This window comes from Otolemur garnettii, unplaced genomic scaffold (genome assembly GCF_000181295.1).
Source record: "Otolemur garnettii isolate 467f Iridium unplaced genomic scaffold, OtoGar3 scaffold00011, whole genome shotgun sequence".
NCBI classification, from domain to species: domain Eukaryota; kingdom Metazoa; phylum Chordata; class Mammalia; order Primates; family Galagidae; genus Otolemur; species Otolemur garnettii.
This window is the reverse complement of record NW_003852406.1, coordinates 9,083,549-9,103,659: the sequence shown is the minus strand read 5'-3', so window position 1 is coordinate 9,103,659 and position 20,111 is coordinate 9,083,549. Positions and strand designations below refer to the sequence as shown.

General features: G+C 31.9%; 1 protein-coding gene and 1 pseudogene across 4 annotated transcripts in view; both read left to right on the top strand.

Moving 5' to 3' along the window:
- Nucleotides 1-15,688, top strand: part of ZNF280D (zinc finger protein 280D) — a 92,465-nt gene extending 76,777 nt beyond the window's left edge. For 3 of the 4 annotated variants that reach the window (XM_012801978.1, XM_003784375.2, XM_023510058.1), the window contains 3 exons: nt 4,466-4,511; nt 11,288-11,343; nt 13,685-15,636. In XM_012801978.1, the coding sequence (XP_012657432.1) occupies nt 4,466-4,511; nt 11,288-11,343; nt 13,685-14,315 (733 nt within the window). In that variant the 3' untranslated portion in view covers nt 14,316-15,636. The other variant, XR_002771949.1, reaches the window with a different exon arrangement.
- Nucleotides 5,913-6,383, top strand: LOC111723409 (annotated as a pseudogene).
- Nucleotides 15,689-20,111: the final 4,423 nt, after the last annotated feature.

The following is a 20,111-nucleotide window of genomic DNA, read 5'->3' as shown; positions in this document are numbered from 1 at the left end:
TCTGTTTATTCATACCACTGTGAAGTACGGTGTTGTGAAAGGAATGCAGCTTTGAAATAAGGTAGTCCAAGGTTTAAATACCTCAGATTTTCTTAGCCATAAAATGGAGGCAGTTGAATAATATAATCTCTTAGGACTCATGTATTTCTGAATTGAATTGTCAACTGATTGAAAAATAATAAATACGTGTAGTAATAAAAATGAAGGGGTCATGCTCTGGGTGTTGATTTCGGAGTTATCAGAATAGAAGTGATGGTTGTAATTGTTCGTAAGGATAACATACTCAAGAGTGAGAAGGTCTATTATAAATATTTCCATATGAATGTTCTACAAGTGTCACAAATTCAGTTTGTCAAAAATGGAATTTATTTTCTGCCACAAAATATACTTTTCATCCCCTCTGAATTCCCTGTTTTGATTAATCTCTCTGCCACTCAAAGCAGATATTTGGAGGGTCATATTTGTTCTCCTCTCTTTATCCAGTGGTTGCTTCTGTTCTGTTGGTTTTACCTTGTTTATCATGTCTTTAAACCTTTTCTCCATTGACACTGCTTTAGTTGAAAAAGCAATCAACTGTTTCTCTCTTTTTTAAAAGAAACACATTCCAAATCCTGACCATTAGCTTTCTCTTAATTGAACTCCTTGCCTGGAGCTTTTCCTCTACCAATACTGCCCTTTGTTTTCCTGATGCACAGCTTTGACCATACTTTCCTACTAGCCTTATTATTCTTAGCATGAACACTTTTCTAATTTGTCAGTCTAGACCTGCACTGAAGAGGCCTTTGCTATCTCTTAGATTTCATCTTTGACTACTTTCTTTGTGCCCTGCATTTCAGGGTATAGGACCACTGAATTCTCGTATTGTTATCATGCTGTTTCCTCTTTTGCATTTGCTCTGTCTTGGATCTCCTTCCTTTGCTTTGAGAACTCCTCTATTGGTAAAACCAAGGTCACTGCTTTCTTACCTATAGTAGCTCAGTTCTTTGCACAGCCATTGCATCATATAGATGTGTTTTTTCTAAAACTTTTTACAGTTCTTTAAGTATTTGCTTCAATGTCTTTGTTTAATAATGAACTCCTTGAGAGGAGAAACTGGCTTTTTTTTTTTTAACTTTGACTAGAACACTTAACACAGTACCTGATACATGTGTGACCTGGTTAAGTGTTTAGCTCTAGTACTCTTTCCACACAGAAATTTATTAATGCTTCTCAAACCAAATAATCAGAAGTGGTACATGTACAATAAATGTTTTGCTATTCTTCTTAGTTTGATGATTACTATCTTAAATTTACTCCTAAGTGGCTAAGGGGAAGATCATGAGAACTGATTGCCTTTATTACTACCTTCTTATACAGCCTATTTTTAGCTTTTTTATTATATTTACGAAGATTCTTAAATTGAATATTACATTTTAAAAATCAGCATAGAAATGTTATTTTACTTAATTTTTTTATTCAATTTTACTTTAGTTTTTATTTTTTATTTACTTATTTTGAGACAGTCTCACTCTGTTGCACTGGGTGGAGTGTTATGGTGTCATAGCGCACAACAACCTGAAACTCTTTGGGTTAAAGCAGTGTTCTTGCTTTAGTTCCTACGTAGCTAGGACTACAGGCACCTGGCACAATACCTAGCTAGTTTTTCTATTTTTAGTAGAAAAGGGGTCTTGCTCTTGCCCAGATTTGTCTTAAATTCCTACGCTCAAGGGATCCACTCTCCTTGGACTTCCAGAGGACTAGGATTACAGGCGTGAGCCACTGTGCCCAGCCAGCATTGAAATTTTAAACTTTTAAATTTGAGGGGGAATAAAGAATGTGGCCTAGCTCAAATGGATCTGAATATTTTTCCCCTTGCACGTCTTCTTTTTAGCCCATGGCATGTTTATATTGTGAATAAAACCTCAGGGGAACATACTACTGTTGAGTGAATCAGAATATTCATTTTATGTGTGGCCTTGGATTGGTCATATGACCTGCAAAAAATTGTAAATAGGACCATTTATTTAACTTTGGGCTTTAGAGGGAAAAGTTTGCCCTCTAGAAGTATGTCAGAAAGAGCTATTTCAGCAGGTTTGCATAGAAGAAAAAAATTACTTAATTCCAGTCTTGATCAATAATGATGTTGAAATCAATCACCAGTCAGTCCTTCAGTCCTCTTTGCATTGAAATCTTAAATAGGGTTTGTTCTAAATATTACACTACATTTTCTGTGCGAAATTATTGCAGCATTCACAAGTGAAAATTATAATTACCAAATAGCAGATGATTAGCTCAGAACTTTGAGCTTAGCAAATTTCACTGTCTTCTACCAAAGCAATTGGATATCTCAAATGATGACTGTTTCAACAGGTATCTTTAATAAGAATTAAAGGTAAGAAAAGTTTTCTAAAGTGTTAATCCTGTATTATTAATTGTATTAAAATTTATTAAAGTATGCTTTCATAGTTAGAAAGTATTAGTGCATATTTTAGTGGTGAATTTATGACTTAAATGTACTTTTGTAAAAAATTAAAGTTTTTAGATTTGTTATGCTTAATGTTTTCATTGTTACTATAATCAATCCCCTAACAAAAAAGGTAAAAGGCATAAAACAAGATTGGGATCACAGGCCTCTTAATGCTAGTTATTTCAGTAATTTACTGGTTTTTTACCTACCAGTTTCTTAGTGAGTAAAATGAAGAATAATAAAAACCTCTGTAACAACCCTCATTGCAGAGATATTAAGAGGGCTCAGTAGCCCCAAATGAAATGCCAGTAATAATAGTTAAAACATGCTTAATGGCTCTCATTTTAATTGCTGCATAAAATTAATTTATTACAGCAAACATGTGAAAATGATTAGCATGGTATTATTTATTTTTAGGAATATAAGGTCTTACTTTAATAATACAACGGTAAGCTGAAAGGAAAAATCTTTTATAAATATTTTTAAACTCCTTTGACCAATTTATTTTACAGTTGTAAAAAGTTTAATGTAAAAATTTATTTCAAAACTTCATTAATTCACTATCTGCTTTTTGCTTCTTTGCACTAGTTTTTCATGTTTTCTCATTAGTTTATACATGTTATTCTTAAAACTATTATTATTTTCCCATATGCTTCATTAAAGTGATAAAGTTTTACTGTATCCTTAAAGTAATCTCATCTTTATAAATAATGTTATTCACAATTAAAAACTTGAGACAGTTACAAAATCTTAACTCAAAATATGAATGACATTTGTGTATTTTGTTAACTTTTTTGTACAAGTTTTTTTCATGTTACTTTGTTTGATAAATTACATGTAAATAATTGTAATGGAACATCAGCATAATGGTTCTACCAAGAAAAGGAAATGACTTAATTTGTTTGCAGTTTTATATAATAAATAAAATATAGCTAGGTAATTTACAGTTTATTATTAATATCTACTAAAGCTTGAGCATTTATAGCCCTAATTTTAAAATGTACCCTTAGAGAATGAAAAAAGAAGGAAGGTATTTGCCCGGTCCATATTTCATTGACTAGCTATCAAGGTTGACATTTCTATCGTATTAAATAGCTTTATTTTTGTCAGTGAAATTTAAATCAATGTACTGGTTGCTTATGTTAAATATATTATCCTTTAAGCATAGCTGTTAAGCCTTCATAAAGTTTTAAAGTTTTAAACTTTTAATTAATGGCATTTCAGATCAGGTAGGTACTTTTGCAGATTAAAACTGAGTTTAGTATATAACATCAAAATTAGTATTTAGTCATCAGCAGTTTCTAGAACAAAGACACTTTAGATAAGCACTGAGACACTTTAGATAATTTATATTAAATTATTTTGCAACATTTCCTAAATGGTATATTCCTTTGTTAATGTTATAATAAATTATAATTAATATATTTTTAAAATTAACTTTAAAGAATTTATAGTTGTATATGAAGATTTTTAACAGAATATATTCTCAAAATTCTAATTATTTCTATGATTTTAGTGCCTCCAGAATAAGTTAATTATAATAGATCTTGAAGTGACATTATCATAATGGATTCTACAAGTGATAAAACTTTTATCTTTTTCACTTTCTAAATCTTATAATAGCAAATATTAAAGGCATATTACATATATAATGCTTTTATTTTTTGAAGAGTAATTATTTTTTGAAACCGTTTTACTAATACATATATCTTTTATTTTAAATTATACTTAGCAAAGAAGCAAAGATAACATTTTTTAAGTGCTTTTATTTTAGAGAAGGAAATACATGTTTCCATTTATTTAGCAAATTTATTGAATCTACTGTTTATTCTCATTCATTTTATTTTTACCTTAAATATTTTTTAAAATTTATTGTACTTTTAAAGAAGTCATTTGCTGTGATAGTATTAATATAAAATGTACATTAAATTTATATTTGGTCATACCAAAAAATAAATTTTTTATAGTTTACCATCATAAGGATAAAATAAAATATTTAATACTTATTTTGTTTTCAAGATTAAAAAATGAAGCTTCTACTAAGGAACAAGAACCTATCTCTAAGGTAAAGTAACTTTTATTTTATACTGTAAAGGTTTATACATTTGAAAGTATTGTTGGTATGTTAAAAATTACAATTTTAGTATGCATGCATCAATAATAATTGGAATGTTATAAGGAAGAAAATAGTTGAGACTTTAAAATTTCCATTAGATATAAAAATACCTAACTTTAAGTGAAAATCAAAGATTTTTTTTGAGAAAGACATCATAAATTTCACTTGTTTCACTTGTTTATTGAGTAATGGAGGTAAATTTATGAATTAAAAGTTGTGAGATGTGTAAAAGTTCATTTATCTGGAACATTGGAAAATTAATCTTTCCAGGTGATTTAATTTTGGGACACTTAAATTATCAAAGTTTTTAACTAATTTTAAAACAAATCTTTTGAATATGGTTTCAGCTATTTTAAACAGGTACTCTACAAATCTCAGAATTATTGTATAAATATCATTTAATGGAAAGTCTAATATGAGCTTAGAAACCATTTTCTCAAGTGCTTTCTTGATATCAATTTATTTTAGTATTGCTTAATATTATTTGCCTCTTTTTCGAGTATCATACAGTGAAGCACTTTTGTCATTTATCTTTTGACTAGGATTTTTGTGTTGGATATTGCATAAGTGACGTCTAGGCAGAAGTGGCAGCCCTCTAACCTTCTTTCAAGCAGCTTTCTTTTTTACTATAGAAAATTTTCATTAGTTTAAAAAGTTGTTAATTACAAAGACATTGCTTTACAGATACAAGGTGTTTTTTTGTTGTTGTTACCTTTCTTGAGTAACTTTTGGTAGCTTGTGATTTTCAAGGATTGGTACATTTTTCTCAAAGAATGTTAAACTCTATACACTTACATATATATGGAGTTGCTTGAAGTGTTCCCTTACTATCTTTTTACTGTCTGTGGGATCTGCAGTGATAATCTTCTTTTTCATTTCTGATACTAATAATTTGTGTGTTCTTTTTTTCTCTTATTGTCATATAGTTTATTTTTATAAACATTATAAGGACAGAATACAGTGTTTCAGTTTTGCTTTAGACATTTTATCTCTAGATCAATTTAAAACTTAAACAATTAACTTTATATTCACCTTCATTTTTACAGTTTCCTGTATTCACTATTTATGTAGTTCTCCCTGTCAATGTGTGCGTGTGTGTATTAGCATACTTACATTAAAGATTTTCTTAGCTAGGAAATAATGGAGCAGATATGCTAGGTGTATACAAGATGTACAGGCCAATATTTTCCCTCTAAAATAATCATGCCAGATTTGTGCAATAATGTGAAACTTTAGTAAGAGATATGCATTTTCTTCTCAACTTTGAAAATAAAAGAACAAAGAAAACTCAAGAAATTGGAAGCACATAAATCCCTAGGTGAAGGGTGTTGGTAAATATGAGGAAAGCTGCTCTTTCATCTCAGCTGACATGCCCCTCAGTCTGAGGAAGACACGGAAGCTTCTGGGCCACATGAGCCACAGCCATGACCTTGTCGACAAGCACTGGAAGCACCCTGGAGGTTGGGGTGATGCTCGTGACATTCATCACCACAGGATCAACTTCAGCACATGTCACGCAGGTTACTTTGGGAACGTTGGAATGAGGTATTACCACTTAAAGAGAAACCAGAGCTTTTGCCCAACAGTCAACCTTGATAAAGTATGGACATTGTTCAGTGAGCAGATGTGGGTAAATGCTGCGAAAAAACAACATTGGAGCTGATTGTGTCATTGATGTGGTGTGATCAGGCCACTGCAAAGTTCTGGGGAAGGGAAAGCTCCCAAAGAGCCAGTCAGGAAAAAGGCCAAATTCTTCTGCAGAAGAGCTGAGGAGATTACGCATGTTGGGGGGTTTGTGTCCTGATGGCTTGAAGTCAGATGGTGGGAGGTTTATTAAATGCTAACATATGCAAAAAAGAAAAGAAATGAGGAAAGTGCTTATTAAATAGAAATTCAGATCATAAATGACCTTTGAAGTGTCTTCAATTTTGAATTTATAAAGCAGAGAAAAGTTGTTTTCTGTCAATACATCTGATTTACAGAAAGCAGCCCCTGAATTGTCACTTGCTTTAAATTCTATAGAAATTTCATATGAAGTATAGTAAAACTACAGTTGACCACCTTCATAGATCGAACATGCCTCACATGTGCCTTACAGTTCCTTTATGTTGACTACCTGCATATATTGGCCAGTTTGTTTCAGTCCCTTGTGTGGTCAGCTTCCAGAAATTGTACTGTAGTTTAAAGCAACATACAGTATCAATAATTTGTAACATAAAAATCAAGATTTTGTTTGGTTTTTCTAAAATTTACTAACATTTTGCTTAGTGCAGTCTTACACAGATTTGGAAGTGATATTCAGGAATTTTAAATAATTCCAGCCACAGTAGCATTCAACAAAGAAGTTTTAGTAAACTGAAGCTAATTTAAAATTTTTTAAGATTTTGTTACTTGTTCAGATTTGAAAAATAAGATAAAAAAAGAAATATAGATTTTGAAATATATTATTGGTCTGTTTCCTTCTATTAAGGCCAGGTAAGTAAAATGACAAGTTATGGTTTTGGTAGAATTAAAATGTTTCAACTTAAGCCAGCATTGTGAGTTTCATTATACCCACTTATCAGTTTTTCAGTAATTTTGACTACTTTAATGTTCTGAGGAGAAAATGTGGCTTGGCCCAGGACTAATCTCAGCAAAGTTATATCACAATTTTTGAGACTGTAACTTATGCTGAGGCAGGAAATAAGATTTCTTTTCCTTTCCTATACTTTATTTTTCTGGAGTTAAAAATATTATCTTTTTTACTTACTAGTTGGTTTAGTTTAGCACACAATGCTGTTTTTAAATGTTGGAATTTACCCATGTAATGTTTGGAATTTCTGACAGATCCCCCCTCCAACCCGCTACCTCAATTTAAGCTAGTTGCTCTCTAAGCTGGTATGTAGTCCGTAAAATTTTCCTTTGCTACTCTCTAATGTTGGATATCCTGTTTGCTGAACCATGAGTTCCTGTTTTCTTAGTTTACTTACAAGTTTGATGAATTGTACCTTCATCCAGCTTCCACAGGAGTGTATCTTTTTTCAGACCTTGCATATCTAAAAATATATTTACTTGAATGATAATTTGGCTGACATACATAGAAAACAATTCTTGTGAAGATTGTTACACTATCTTCTTATGTCTAGTATTTTTGTTAAATCTGATACAATTCTAGCTCCAGTTTCTTGGTATTTTGTTACTTTGTTCTTATGGAAACTTTAATGATTATATCTGTTCCTGATGTTTCAAAATTCCAGATGTTCACCCATCATCCTTTTTTTAGTCACTGTGGTAGACATTTGACAAAGCCTTTATAGTTTGGAGATTTCTGTTGGGGAGAAGTTGTCTTATACTATTTCTGTGTTAAATTTTCACTTTTATTTGAGCTGTTTTCTTTCTCTCTCTCTCTCTGGGAAACTCCTATTGATCTGGTATTGGACCTTCTGAGTCATCAATTCGTTTAATTATCTGGCATTTTCTTTAATGCCTTCCATCTTTCTGCCTTTTTGGTTCAGTTTTTTTGAAAAGATTTCAAAACTTAATTACTTAGCTTAGTTGCCATATTTATAAATTTGAAGGGCTCTTTAATTTTTATTTTTTTAATAATTGTTCTGTTTTTATAGGGTTTTTTGCTGTTTTTTTAATGGATAAAATAACATACCTCTTTGGGGATATTAATTATATGTCTGTTTTTCTTACATTGTCTCTGAGGTCTGTGAGCCCCTTTCCTTATTCCTTTTTGTTTATTTTGGTCTTTCCCATATTAAAGGGTATCTTTAGTTGTGTGGTGATCCTTGGTTGCTCATACATAATTGTAGAGTGAGGGTAAAAATTCATTGAATACCCTGTGTGTTTGGATGGGAATAGCACTACCTTCTAGCCATACAGGTTGTGTACTGCAGAACTCCAGAGAAAACTATACAGGTATACCTCTTAATACCCTCAGAAATTATCAATGTTTATCATATTAGAAATTAAAATTGTGAAATTTTTAAAAATACTTATTGTTAAAAACAAGTCGTAAACATACTGTATGTTAATATAAATAACATGTTTTCAAAGAATAACTTATCCAAAATGGAAGACATTTAGTAGGAAGAATGGCATCATTTTGCATTTTTGCTCTTTTTACATTTTTGTATTTTACATTTAAGTTCTTTAATCTTGAACTTAGTAGAAGAAAACTGGATTCATATGTTGTAAATTCAATCTGTTGTGATATGTTATTTTGATTGAAATATCTGAAAAATATCTAACCTTATCTGGTATTTTGTTTTCATATTTGTTTGTTGAAACATAGAATTTGACTGCCATTGAACTTTTTGCACTTTTTTACATCAAAGTCTATTTGTCTACTTTACTTTATACTTTGTATAGTTCTTGTATATCCATATATGATAACAATGTAATATTATGCAGTAGTTTTTTGGAAAACATGGGTTCACTGCGTGACATAAGTCTTCCAAATATTTGTGTATTGCATGATGTGATATCAAGAGATCAGTGCTCTTTAATATTAGCATTAATCTAATCAATGGTTGATCTGAATTTTCCCATAGTTTTTCTTGATTTTATTACTAGTAACACATACTTTGTTTTCCTTGGTGTGACAGGCTCAGTTTGTTAATTTTAAAGAAAATGCCTACTAAATAATCAAGTCTAAATGCCCATATTTATTCTTTAAAATAAAAATGGTGTTCTATGAAAAACAACTTGCAACTCAATCACAGACCCACATGTTTTGAGCATGCAACAACAGTGCTTTGTGCATACTTTCATTTTGTCACACAGAACATTGAAAAGACATGAACTCAAAAGATTGAGAATTAATAAAATTAATTGTACCACTTGTATGTGGTAATGAAGAATGTGGTGACTACCAGTACAATCTGAATTTGGTGCCACTGCCTTGATTTGTGTTAAATTGCCAGCATTTTTACTCACCACTGCTTTTGTACCAAGAGTTATGACCTCACTTGCCTCCTCAAAGTGGCTTGGATACCCTACATGTTCATGTATCATACTTTGAGGACCACTGATGTAAATTACAATGCAAAAATTGCCTTCTAGATTTGTGCACTATATGTTTATATAAAATACTGTAGATAGATTTGATATTCAGATTCAAGTTGTATTTTACAAGTTTTCTATTCTAGTAATTATAATTATGACCCACATTTGAAATAGAGGTGAAAGAAAACAGGTATTGATGTAATTGGGTAACTGCTTCTTGACCCTGATTCAGACCTCAGTGTAAGATAATCAGGTGCTTAACTGACTGGTTACTTTGGTAAGGAGGATGCTTTCAAAGTCATTATGCCAAATCTACTCTGGAGCTGATAATTTTCTCCATAGAGAAATCCAGATTCTAGCAGGGAATTGTAGGATGGAGAGTGAGTCCTCTGGCTCCTGGCATTCAGGCTGTGTTCAGTATGTCTACTAAATCTTTCTGTTTTCTTTCAGTACCTCATGCTTGCCCTTTGCTGTTCCTGATGTTCACAAGTCTAAATTATCTTCAGTCCAGAAAGTTAACCTTTAGTCTCTTTGGTAGGGAAAGGGATAGGTTCCTATTGCATGGGTTGCAGGAAGAAGCATTTAGATTTCCCAGCAGTCTCTATGCATCATTTTTATGCTTTATGTATAAGATATTGTACCAGCTTCCTCCAAATACCAAATGTCTTATGTTCTCTGGGCAAGCTGACTGTCTTAGCCACATTCCCCCACTGCAAACATTTTGTTTTATCTTCCTCCAAATGCTGAGTCAGTTACTACTCTTCCAACTACTTTCCATCTTCTGAAAATTTGTTGAAATTTCTTCAGCAGTTAGTATTTTGTTTTCTTGGTCTTTATGAATAAAAATATTTTCTTTCTTTAGCCTAATTTTAGCAGGGTTTTGAGAGAGTAATCAGTAAATGTGTGTGATTAATATGCCTTTATCAGTTTCACACATTTGTGTCAATCTACTGTAGTGGTTGAAAGCTAGCCTAGATTTCATCTTTACCACTTATTGTGGTGTTACCTTGGGTTCTCAGCTTAACCCACTTGATCTTATTTCTTATTTTAAAACTGTTTTTATAATATTCAATATGAGGATTAAATGAGATAGTGAATAAATTCTTAATATATTGCCTCATGCATCATATGTACTCAATTAACTGGTGATTGTTTTAAACTGTTAGGATGATCTCTGGCTTATTGAAGTTTTGCTATATTTTTTTCCTCATAAAACATTTGAAATAAGCAGAATATTTCTTTAATATGTCAATTGCATCATATTCTTGGTTTGACAGTGGAAGACTTGCCATGACTTTATATATGAAATCATAAATTCAGAAATGTTTCATCTACATGTCTGTACTTAATATAAAATACTATAGATACATTTGTTATTGAGAGTCAAGTTGTATTTTAATAGTTTTCTATTCAAGTAATTGTAATTATGACCGACATTTGAAATAGAGGTTAAGAAAAATAGGTATTGATAGAATTGGGTAACTGCTTCTTGACCTCGATTCAACCTTTTGGTATAACTGACATTCTTGTAGGTTTTTTTAAAAAAATTTAATCCTGCTTTTAATTATGAGAATTATTTTAGTACTTTATATTTTAAAAATTATTTTTCTGTTTCTTAATTATAATAAGTTTTATAGTTAGGGTCCTTTTATTTAGAAAGTTTAGTGTAATAAGCATAGTTTTCATTAAGCTTACCTATGAATATAAAAGAAAAGTATTATTAATCATTTCAGGAAATTGCAGGGCCTAATATGGCTGAAGAAGAAACAGAAACATCAAATTCTGAAAGGTAAATACAAGTATATTTTGTATTTCAAGTATATTTTAAAACATCTTAGCTATGTCATTTCATAATTGGCAAGGGGCTTTTAAAATTTTTGTGTATAGTGTTGCTTTCAGTAATGAAAATGAAATTTTAAAACAAAATACATGCTCTAGATCCTTGGCTTTTAAATCTTTTCAAATACAGAGTATATTTTATAAGTTGTTAAATTTAAAAAAAGGCTTACTAAATGAAACTGTTAATAAATTTTGTTTGCCCCTAGTAAATGAAAATGGTTACATGATGCTACATGTTATAGTATGGGGCAATTACTGCAAATAGGTAATCTTAAAATATTTTTTGAAAACTATTTTCAAAAAGGTGTAAAACTACTTCTGTGGTAGGATCTCAGTGTAAAAGTTTCAAAACCTGAAGATTGGTTTTTAAAATTTTAATGCTTAGGTAGAACACTAGGAAACATAGGACATTTCACAATCTTTTATTAGCAAAAGAGAACCCTAACATTCTAATTAGAACTTTATTCTAGATAAAGATGATTTTATTTTACCTTTTAAATTAACTGATTTCTCTTATTTCCATCATTATGCCATTATTTTAAGGTCCGTTGCTTGCTGTTTTGAGATTAATTAACCTGTTGCCCCTAAAAAGCAAATTATGGAATAAATCTTTATGAAGATGTTTTTTAGACTTCACTAGTAAAGTATCTAGCTCTTTCTTCACCTGGCATTTTCCCTGGAATTCTGGGGGGAAAGTGTATGACAGTTTAGCTAAAAAGTTAGAAAATACAGACTATAGTAATAACTACTTCTATATTATTTAAGATTTTTGTAAATTGTAGTTAGTCTAATATGATCTGAACAAAAATAAAAATTATATAAATTTGAAATGAGGAAAAAAATGAAAAATTTTTGCATATGATGTGATGATCAGTAAGGTCCAAAAAATGACCTAAGAATGATTAAAATCAATGAAAGTGTTCATTGAAGTAGCTTGGGTATAAAAATAAGGATCTTTATAAAATACCAATAACATATGATTACAAAATATAATGGAAAAATGCATTCATTCACATTAGTAATAAAAATATAGAATTTATAGTATTTAAATGAAGAAAAGTGAAAATTTATTGTGATAGAAAATAGTACATTAATTTGCATGACAGACCATTTTACAAATTAATTCATGGATTTAATAAACATTTAGTTGAAATGTCCCAATGGGATTTTTTAAGAAACTGACAACCTTAAAATAAGAGTCATATTTTTCCATTTATTAATACCATATGTATTTAATCATTCCTCTATTATTGAATATTAGATTATTTCTGTATTCATTGTTTCATCATTGTTTTAATGAGCATCCTTGACAAATATCTTTTACATTTTCCAACTATGAAATTTATGAGGAAGAGTTATAGAATATGGGTGATAATGAAGTACATTATTAAATCAATAATTGTTAAAACTGTGTGTTATTTGCCCAGGAATAGACTAAAGACAGATCAGTAGAATAAAATAAATAGCAGAAAAATAGCCTTATGTAAATAATAACATAGTTAATAATAAATGATCATATGAAAGTGTTCCTTGGATATTTGTGCAATTTATTAGAAAAAAGTCCCAGTTTTTTTAGGTGGATTAAATGTGAAAAATAAGGTATATATAATCATTAAATGTATTTTTGGTAGAATAAGCATCCTGAGATCAGGAAAAGGAACTAGAGATCTGCTTAGAAATCTGTTTCTAATATTTTATGATTCACTGAATAGTTTGTATTAACACAGCAGGGTCAAACACATAGAGACACATATAAACAAATATGTATACAAACATATGTATGTTGTATGTTTACACGTTTACTTTGATGTATGTTTTTATATATATATTTTAAATCAAGCTAGGGAAATGTTTGTGAATGCTTATCTCATTGTGCATAGGGAAAGATTTCAATCATAAGATAGTTTAAAATCACAAAAGAAAAATAGTTTTCTTAAATATATTCCCATATTTTTGGTACTCTTACAAATTAACAGGAACACTTAAATTTTAGTTAAAAACAAGCAAAGGGTATGAAGAGATGCAAATAATGACAATCAGGACTAAAACCAGTTGATGGACTTCTCAGGTCTCCTTTTAATATATGACTCCAGAGTTTCTCATTGTCCAAGAAATTGGCTTCTTTCTAAATTCTAACATCATGGCAAGATCTAGGGACTTGGATTTGTTGCCATTTCTGATGGGAAAATGTACCTTGACTTTTTAATTTCCTTAGAGTGTATCTTTACTTGATAGTGTTCAAAAACATTGTTCTATGATGGAATAGATAATAAAAGCCTTTATTTTTTCAGTAAACAAGATAAAGCTGCTTCTACAGAAGAAAAAAATGAATGCGATGCAAATTCATTTGAAGGCTCATCGGCAACAAAAAGTGAAGAAAACACAGTGACAGTTTCAGATAAGGAAAATGTTATCTGTCTTGCAGACCAGGAAACTGGTTCCAAGAAAATCTTAAGTGATGACTCTAATATTGGTGCAGATAAAGTGGAAAAAGAAGAACAAAAACAGCATGCTTGTCAGGAAATGGAGTTGAAGATGTGCCACCAAAGTTCAGAAAACATAACTTTATGTGATCAGACTGAAGATTGTAACTCCAGCGAAGCTAAGCTTTGTTCAAAGAATGTTAAGGATTTGCAGTTAACATCAGATGATGTTAGCATTGACCAATTTTTACGAAAAAGAGATGAACCTGAATCTGTTGGTTCTGATGTTAGCGAGCAAGGGAGTGTTCATTTGGAACCTCTGACTCCATCAGAGGTACTTGAGTATGAAGCCACAGAGATCCTTCAGAAAGGTAGTGGTGATCCTTCTGCCAAGACTGATGAAATAGTGTCTGAGCAAACAGATCAGATTCCTGGAGAAAATAACCCTAGCCCAACAGAGACAACAGTAGACCTGGCAGAGGAAAAAGAAAGAAGTTGAAATTAGTCATTCTAAGTTTTAGTACACCAACAGTAAGAGCTTTTGGAACAGTGCTTTCAGGTGAGCTCAATGGTGGTGTTGCAGAGTTCAGAAATAGAAAAATGTGAGGAAGGTCATTCATCTTTGCCTGTATGTCCAAAATCGATTATCAAACAAGTCAAGTCACCAATAATAATAGCACTATTAGCATGGATTTCCAAGAAGTTTTTAAAAATATGAAAAGGATTTTAATGAAGGTTAAGTTTATTAACAGAAAGGTCTCATTTAACAGTTTTTCAGGAATGTGACTTAATTGCTAATATGAATTGATTACAAGAATATTAGTTATGGTAATAAAACTAAAACTTCCATCAGTCCTAAGTTAAAAATCCTTATTTACCTATATGTCCTTTTTAATTAACTTAAAGGAAGATATTTGGAAACTTTGTACCTTTGGGGAATAATTGATTTAAAATAATGGCTGACTGGCATTGTTAATAAAGGCTTTATTTTGCATATGATACTGGTAAATGGAGCATGCTTTGAGTGCTGAATTGGTCTAATGAGAATTTGGATCAATATAAACTTAATTTTGGATTTAATATAACATTCCAGTCTGTCAAAAGCATGTAAACAGAATATTTGAATCTGTGTACCTCCATACAAGTGTTAGCCTGCCAGGCTGTAAGCTTACCTTAATTAAACTTTCAGTGAAAGTGAAATTATTAAAATATAAATTTATATTTGTGCTTTTTTGTCAGTGTGTAAGCTGTGTAGAAATTCCTTGATGTACTAATTATATAAAGTAGAAACTCATTGTAGAAACTCCTGTAGCTATTACGTTTTTAATATTGTTTTAATGATCTTTAGAAATAGACCCATAAAAAATGGTCTGGAAGCCAAACCAAAGTATGGTATAATGTAGATATTGTAAAGCGGTAAACTGAAAACATGTCCTGAAATGTATTCAGCCATGTTTAAGTGACTTTTCTTTAATTGTAAATAGAAACTTCAAATGGGACCTAAAGCAGTGATGTAAAAAATTTGTTTTGGGAATTTAGCCTAATTTATCCATAAGATGGCTGCTAAATTGATTTTTCAGTTTTTTTTTATTATCTAGAAACTAATAGATATAGAAATTAATAATATAAAGAGCAGTAGTTTGCTTTGAAGTACTAATGAACTTTTATTTAAAAATGCTACATTTTTACTTTTTCAAATGTGCTTTGAATTCCTTAGCTTTGTTTCACTGAATGTTATATGTTTTAAATGACTATTAAAATTCTGTTGTCTATAGTAGTTTTTGAGTAAATATTTACAATAAAAATCTGTCCCTGAATAATTTTATTTTTCAGGTCACTGCTTGATTCAGATTACCTTTGGTGCCTTTAGAAATTGTATACTTGTTCAAAGAAATTTCATGTTAAAATTAGTGGTAAGATTTCATTCTGTGTTCTTTAACTGATATATGACTTATTTTAAATTAGGACTTAAAGTACAGGACATACTACTATATATACAGAGAATAGATTTGCTTTATGAGTTGTTTACTTTAAGGTAAATATGTGTACAACTTAATATTATATATTTCTGTATGCTCAGCAATTTAAAGAGGCTAAATAGGCAAAATTTATTATTGAATTATTTTCTTGAATATTTTGGATAATATAAAACCCTAGAAGAATAGGTAGTAGAAAAAAATCGGTTTATAGAAGGACCATTTTCTAAATATTACTCAATTCATTATCAAGCCTATGTCACCTTATGCTACAAAACTTTAGAGCATTATGCTAAAATGAGTTTCTAAGGCAGCGGTTCTCAACCTTTGGGTTGTGACCCACAGGAACTGTATTAAAGGGCCGTGGCATTAGGAAGGTTGAAAACCACTGGTCTAAGGGATACCATAATCTTTTTTGAGCTTTACCTTTAAAGTAATGGTATTCAAAGTAGTTGATGAATGAACTGTTTATACCTGTCTGCTATGAGAAAGGGAATCTCTATTAGAGTATAAGTCCTTCATTGAGAAAATCTGGCAATGAAAAAAAGTAGTTGAAAAAAGACTTGTACTTGGTAATATAGTTGGTTTTTTATGTTCTCACACAAGGCCCTTATCTAGTCGGTAACAGCAATTCAGATATGCAAACCAAACCTTTGGTAGCAGTGCTTTAGAGCAGTGGCTGGGAAACTTTTTCTTTATAGGACCAGATGGTTGGAAATTGTGGGCCATGTGGTTGCAATTACTCAACTCTGCCTTGTGTCTTGAAAGCAACTGTAGATAATATGTAAATAAGGAACCTGTTTGTGTTCCAATAAAACTTTATTTACAAAAATAGGATGTTGGCTGGATTTGGCCCATGACTATAGTTTGAATACTCCTGCTTTGGGGTTCTTAGACCTCTTTGATAAGAATATGAAAGCCAGTGATGCACTCTAGTGATTGTTTGCCAAAGAAATATCAAGATGCCTTAACTTATACTTCTCTGTTACCTAACAATGGAGTAATGATTGCTTTCAAGTGAAGTTTAATGACATCAAGAGGCATTATATTCACTTTGTGAGATGCACTTTTAATTTATATTGAAAATTTGTGTACCATATTTATTTGTATTATTTCTTTCCTCTTGTACTTCTCTAGTGTTTTACAAAAGACATTATAATTCTTTTTTACCCTATGATTTTTTAAAGAACTTTTCTAAACATTTGGTAAAATGAACTAACAAGATATGAGTCACTTTGTTTTGGCTATATGAAAAAGATGAGGGCCAAATATCTGGGCAATTATTTGCCTAAAGTTACAAAGCCAAGATTTCAACCTGATTTGATTTGATTGAAGTTAATGTTTTTCCATCACACCAATGGTTTCTAGAATTTATATTCAATATCCCCTTTTTAAAATAATTTTTTTTTGCAAAAATAACCTACTCATTGATTGTAGTAATTATAGTTTTATTTATTTTTCCTACAGTGACTATATATGCATATGGAACCAAAGACGTCTTAAAGAAAGAGGACCCATGATCTCTTTTATTAATAGATATCGAGGATTTTTTTCCTCATGGGAGGGTTAGTGAAGCATTTTATTAATGGGCAAGATAGGATATAATTTAAAGATATACTTTATAAAATAATTACTGAAGTTTTTACCCTCATGTGCCCAAGTCCTATAGTGCCCTGCAACGTGGGGACTTGATTATTACATCAGGCTACCAGCTCATGCAGGGTCCATTGCTTTTCCTCCTGGACCCAAGCTGTAGTGGCAGGTGCCATACTGGGTGCATGCCTGTTGTGAGACTTTGTACTGTTGCCCAGGGACCTTCAACTTTTGTGTCTTCACACTACTGGGTCCCTAGTCCCTATAGATATTTCCCCACACCTGCTTGGATTCTGGCAGCTCCATAGGGCAGCTAGACCAAGAAGAGCAGCAGGATTTTTCGTGGTCTAGACTTTAGAGGTTGGGAAGTCAGAGTGTACCACATCTAGGGAGCTTCGCATGGGACACAGGAAACTGCCCAAGGGCAGTGAGTGCTTGTGCCTCTTTCAGTAGAGGCGCAGGCTCTGTATTGGGATTTATAGGAAAGGTTGTGGTTCTCCGCTAGCAGTTGAGCACAACTGCTGCTTATGAGGAACACAGAGAAAGGGACCTTTCCTCCCCCTTGCCCAGTATTAGGGACATGCCAGGGCTTCTCCTACAGGAGCTCAGTGTAGATGCACTGTGGACAGCCTGTCAAGGGCATTTCAAAGTGATTACCTACTACATGTGTGACATTTGGGCTCAGGCTTGCACAAGGGAAGGAATCCCTCCCCCTCTACACGGTATGGCAGCGTTCTGCAGATGGACAGTACTGTCTGTTTGATGTTTATATCCTGAACACTAAGACAGTGGTATTATGGGGTAGCAGATTGCTTTCTTGTTAGCCTGATAACAAAGTTGAAGTGGCTCCCTCCTTTCCTGCTGTAGAGGTCTCAATGCATTTCACGGGAGCTCTCCCCACTACCTTTCTCAGGGCTGGGGCTTTTGTCTGCCATTGAGGTATTACATTTACCCACCCACTTCAGCCACAGCCAGTTTTTACCCATGCGTACCATTTACTGGCTTGAAGGCTGAACTGCTTGACCCAGTGTAAAAAGTGCTAGAAGAGAAAAGTTCAGAAAACTAGGGGATGATAATAAGCTTCGTGACACCTCTGCCATCTTAGCTCCACAGGAGGCAGCAAACCTGCTCACAGCCCAGTACACTGCTATTACAAAGAGCATCTGTGAAAGCTATCACACAAAGATTATAACCAAAGAACTCATACAGAGTCTTTGCCACTGAAAGCATCCAGAGTAGGAGCCAGATAATTATAAATAATACACATTATAGTCACATCCTTAATGGGGAAAAGAAAAACCCCTTAACAATCAAAAGAAATCCAGAAATAATAAGAAATAGTCTATCCAGAAGAGAAGGAAGCAGAGAAGCAATTCTGGTATCTCTACCAACAATGGATCTGAACCAAAATGAAATCTTTGCAATACCAGATAAAGAATTCAAAATACTAATTATAAAGACCTATAAGAGGGCAGTGCCTGTGGCTCAAAGGAGTAGAGCACCGGCCCCATATGCCAGAGGTAGTGGTTTCAAACCCAGCCCTGGCCAAAAACTGCAAAACCTATAAGAAGGTTGAAAACCAATGCAAAGAAATTTTTAAAATCAGGATATGAATGAAAAATGTTACAAAGAGATACTTTCAAAAATTACCCCCCATCCCCCCAAAACCCTAACAACTTCTGGAAGTAAAAGACTCATTAGGGACTTACAAAACACAGTGAAAAGTTTTAACAAGAGATTAAACCAGGAAGAAGAAAAAAGTAAAAAACTTGAATCTAAGGCTTTTAAATTAACCCATTCACATAAAAATAAATAAAAAATTAAATGAAATGAACAAAAACTCCAGGAAATATGTGATTAGATAAGATGTTTAGAAAAAGCAAAAAGTTTGAGAAACATATTAGAGGGAATAATTGAGGAAAACTTCCCTGGTCTTATTGGAGATTTAGACAACCCAGATATAAGAAACTCAACGAACTAAAAGATTCATTATGAAGGACTACCAAAGGCATCTAGTGATCAGACTTTAAAGTCAGTGTGAGAGAAGAATCTTTAAGACCAGGAAGACAGAAACATCAAATTACTGTCAAAAGAAATCTCATCAGACTAACAATTTTCAGCAGAAACCTTACTAGCCAAAAGGAATTGGAGTTCCTATTTTTAGTCTTAAACAGAATAATTGTCATTCAAGAAAATTGTATCCTATAAAACTAAGTTTCATAAATGAAGCAGAAGTAGTCTTTCCCAGACAACCAAATGCTAAGGGAATTTGCAACCAGTAGACTGGCCCTACAAGAAATACTTAAAGAAGTTCTAAACATCAAAATGAAAAAGTCAGTACTTGCCATTATAAAAACACACCAAAGTATAAAATTCACAGAGCTTAGACATTAAGAACATGATTGAGAATACTAAACAACTAGGTAACAATCAACATAATGACAGTATCTCATGTATCAGTATTGACTTGAATGTAAATGGACTAGTGACTCACTAAGAAGATACAGATACAGTCTCTGCCTTTCAGAGACTAATTTAACTGGTAAAGATTTTCATAAATTCAAGGTAAAGGAGTGGGGAAAAATATTCCAATGGAAACCAAAAGTGATCAGTCATAGATACGCTTCGTCAAATAAAACAACAATAAAAAAAAAGGCAACGTAATTATGTAATGATAAGACATCAATTCAACCAGAAGATATAACAGTCCTAAATGTATATGTATC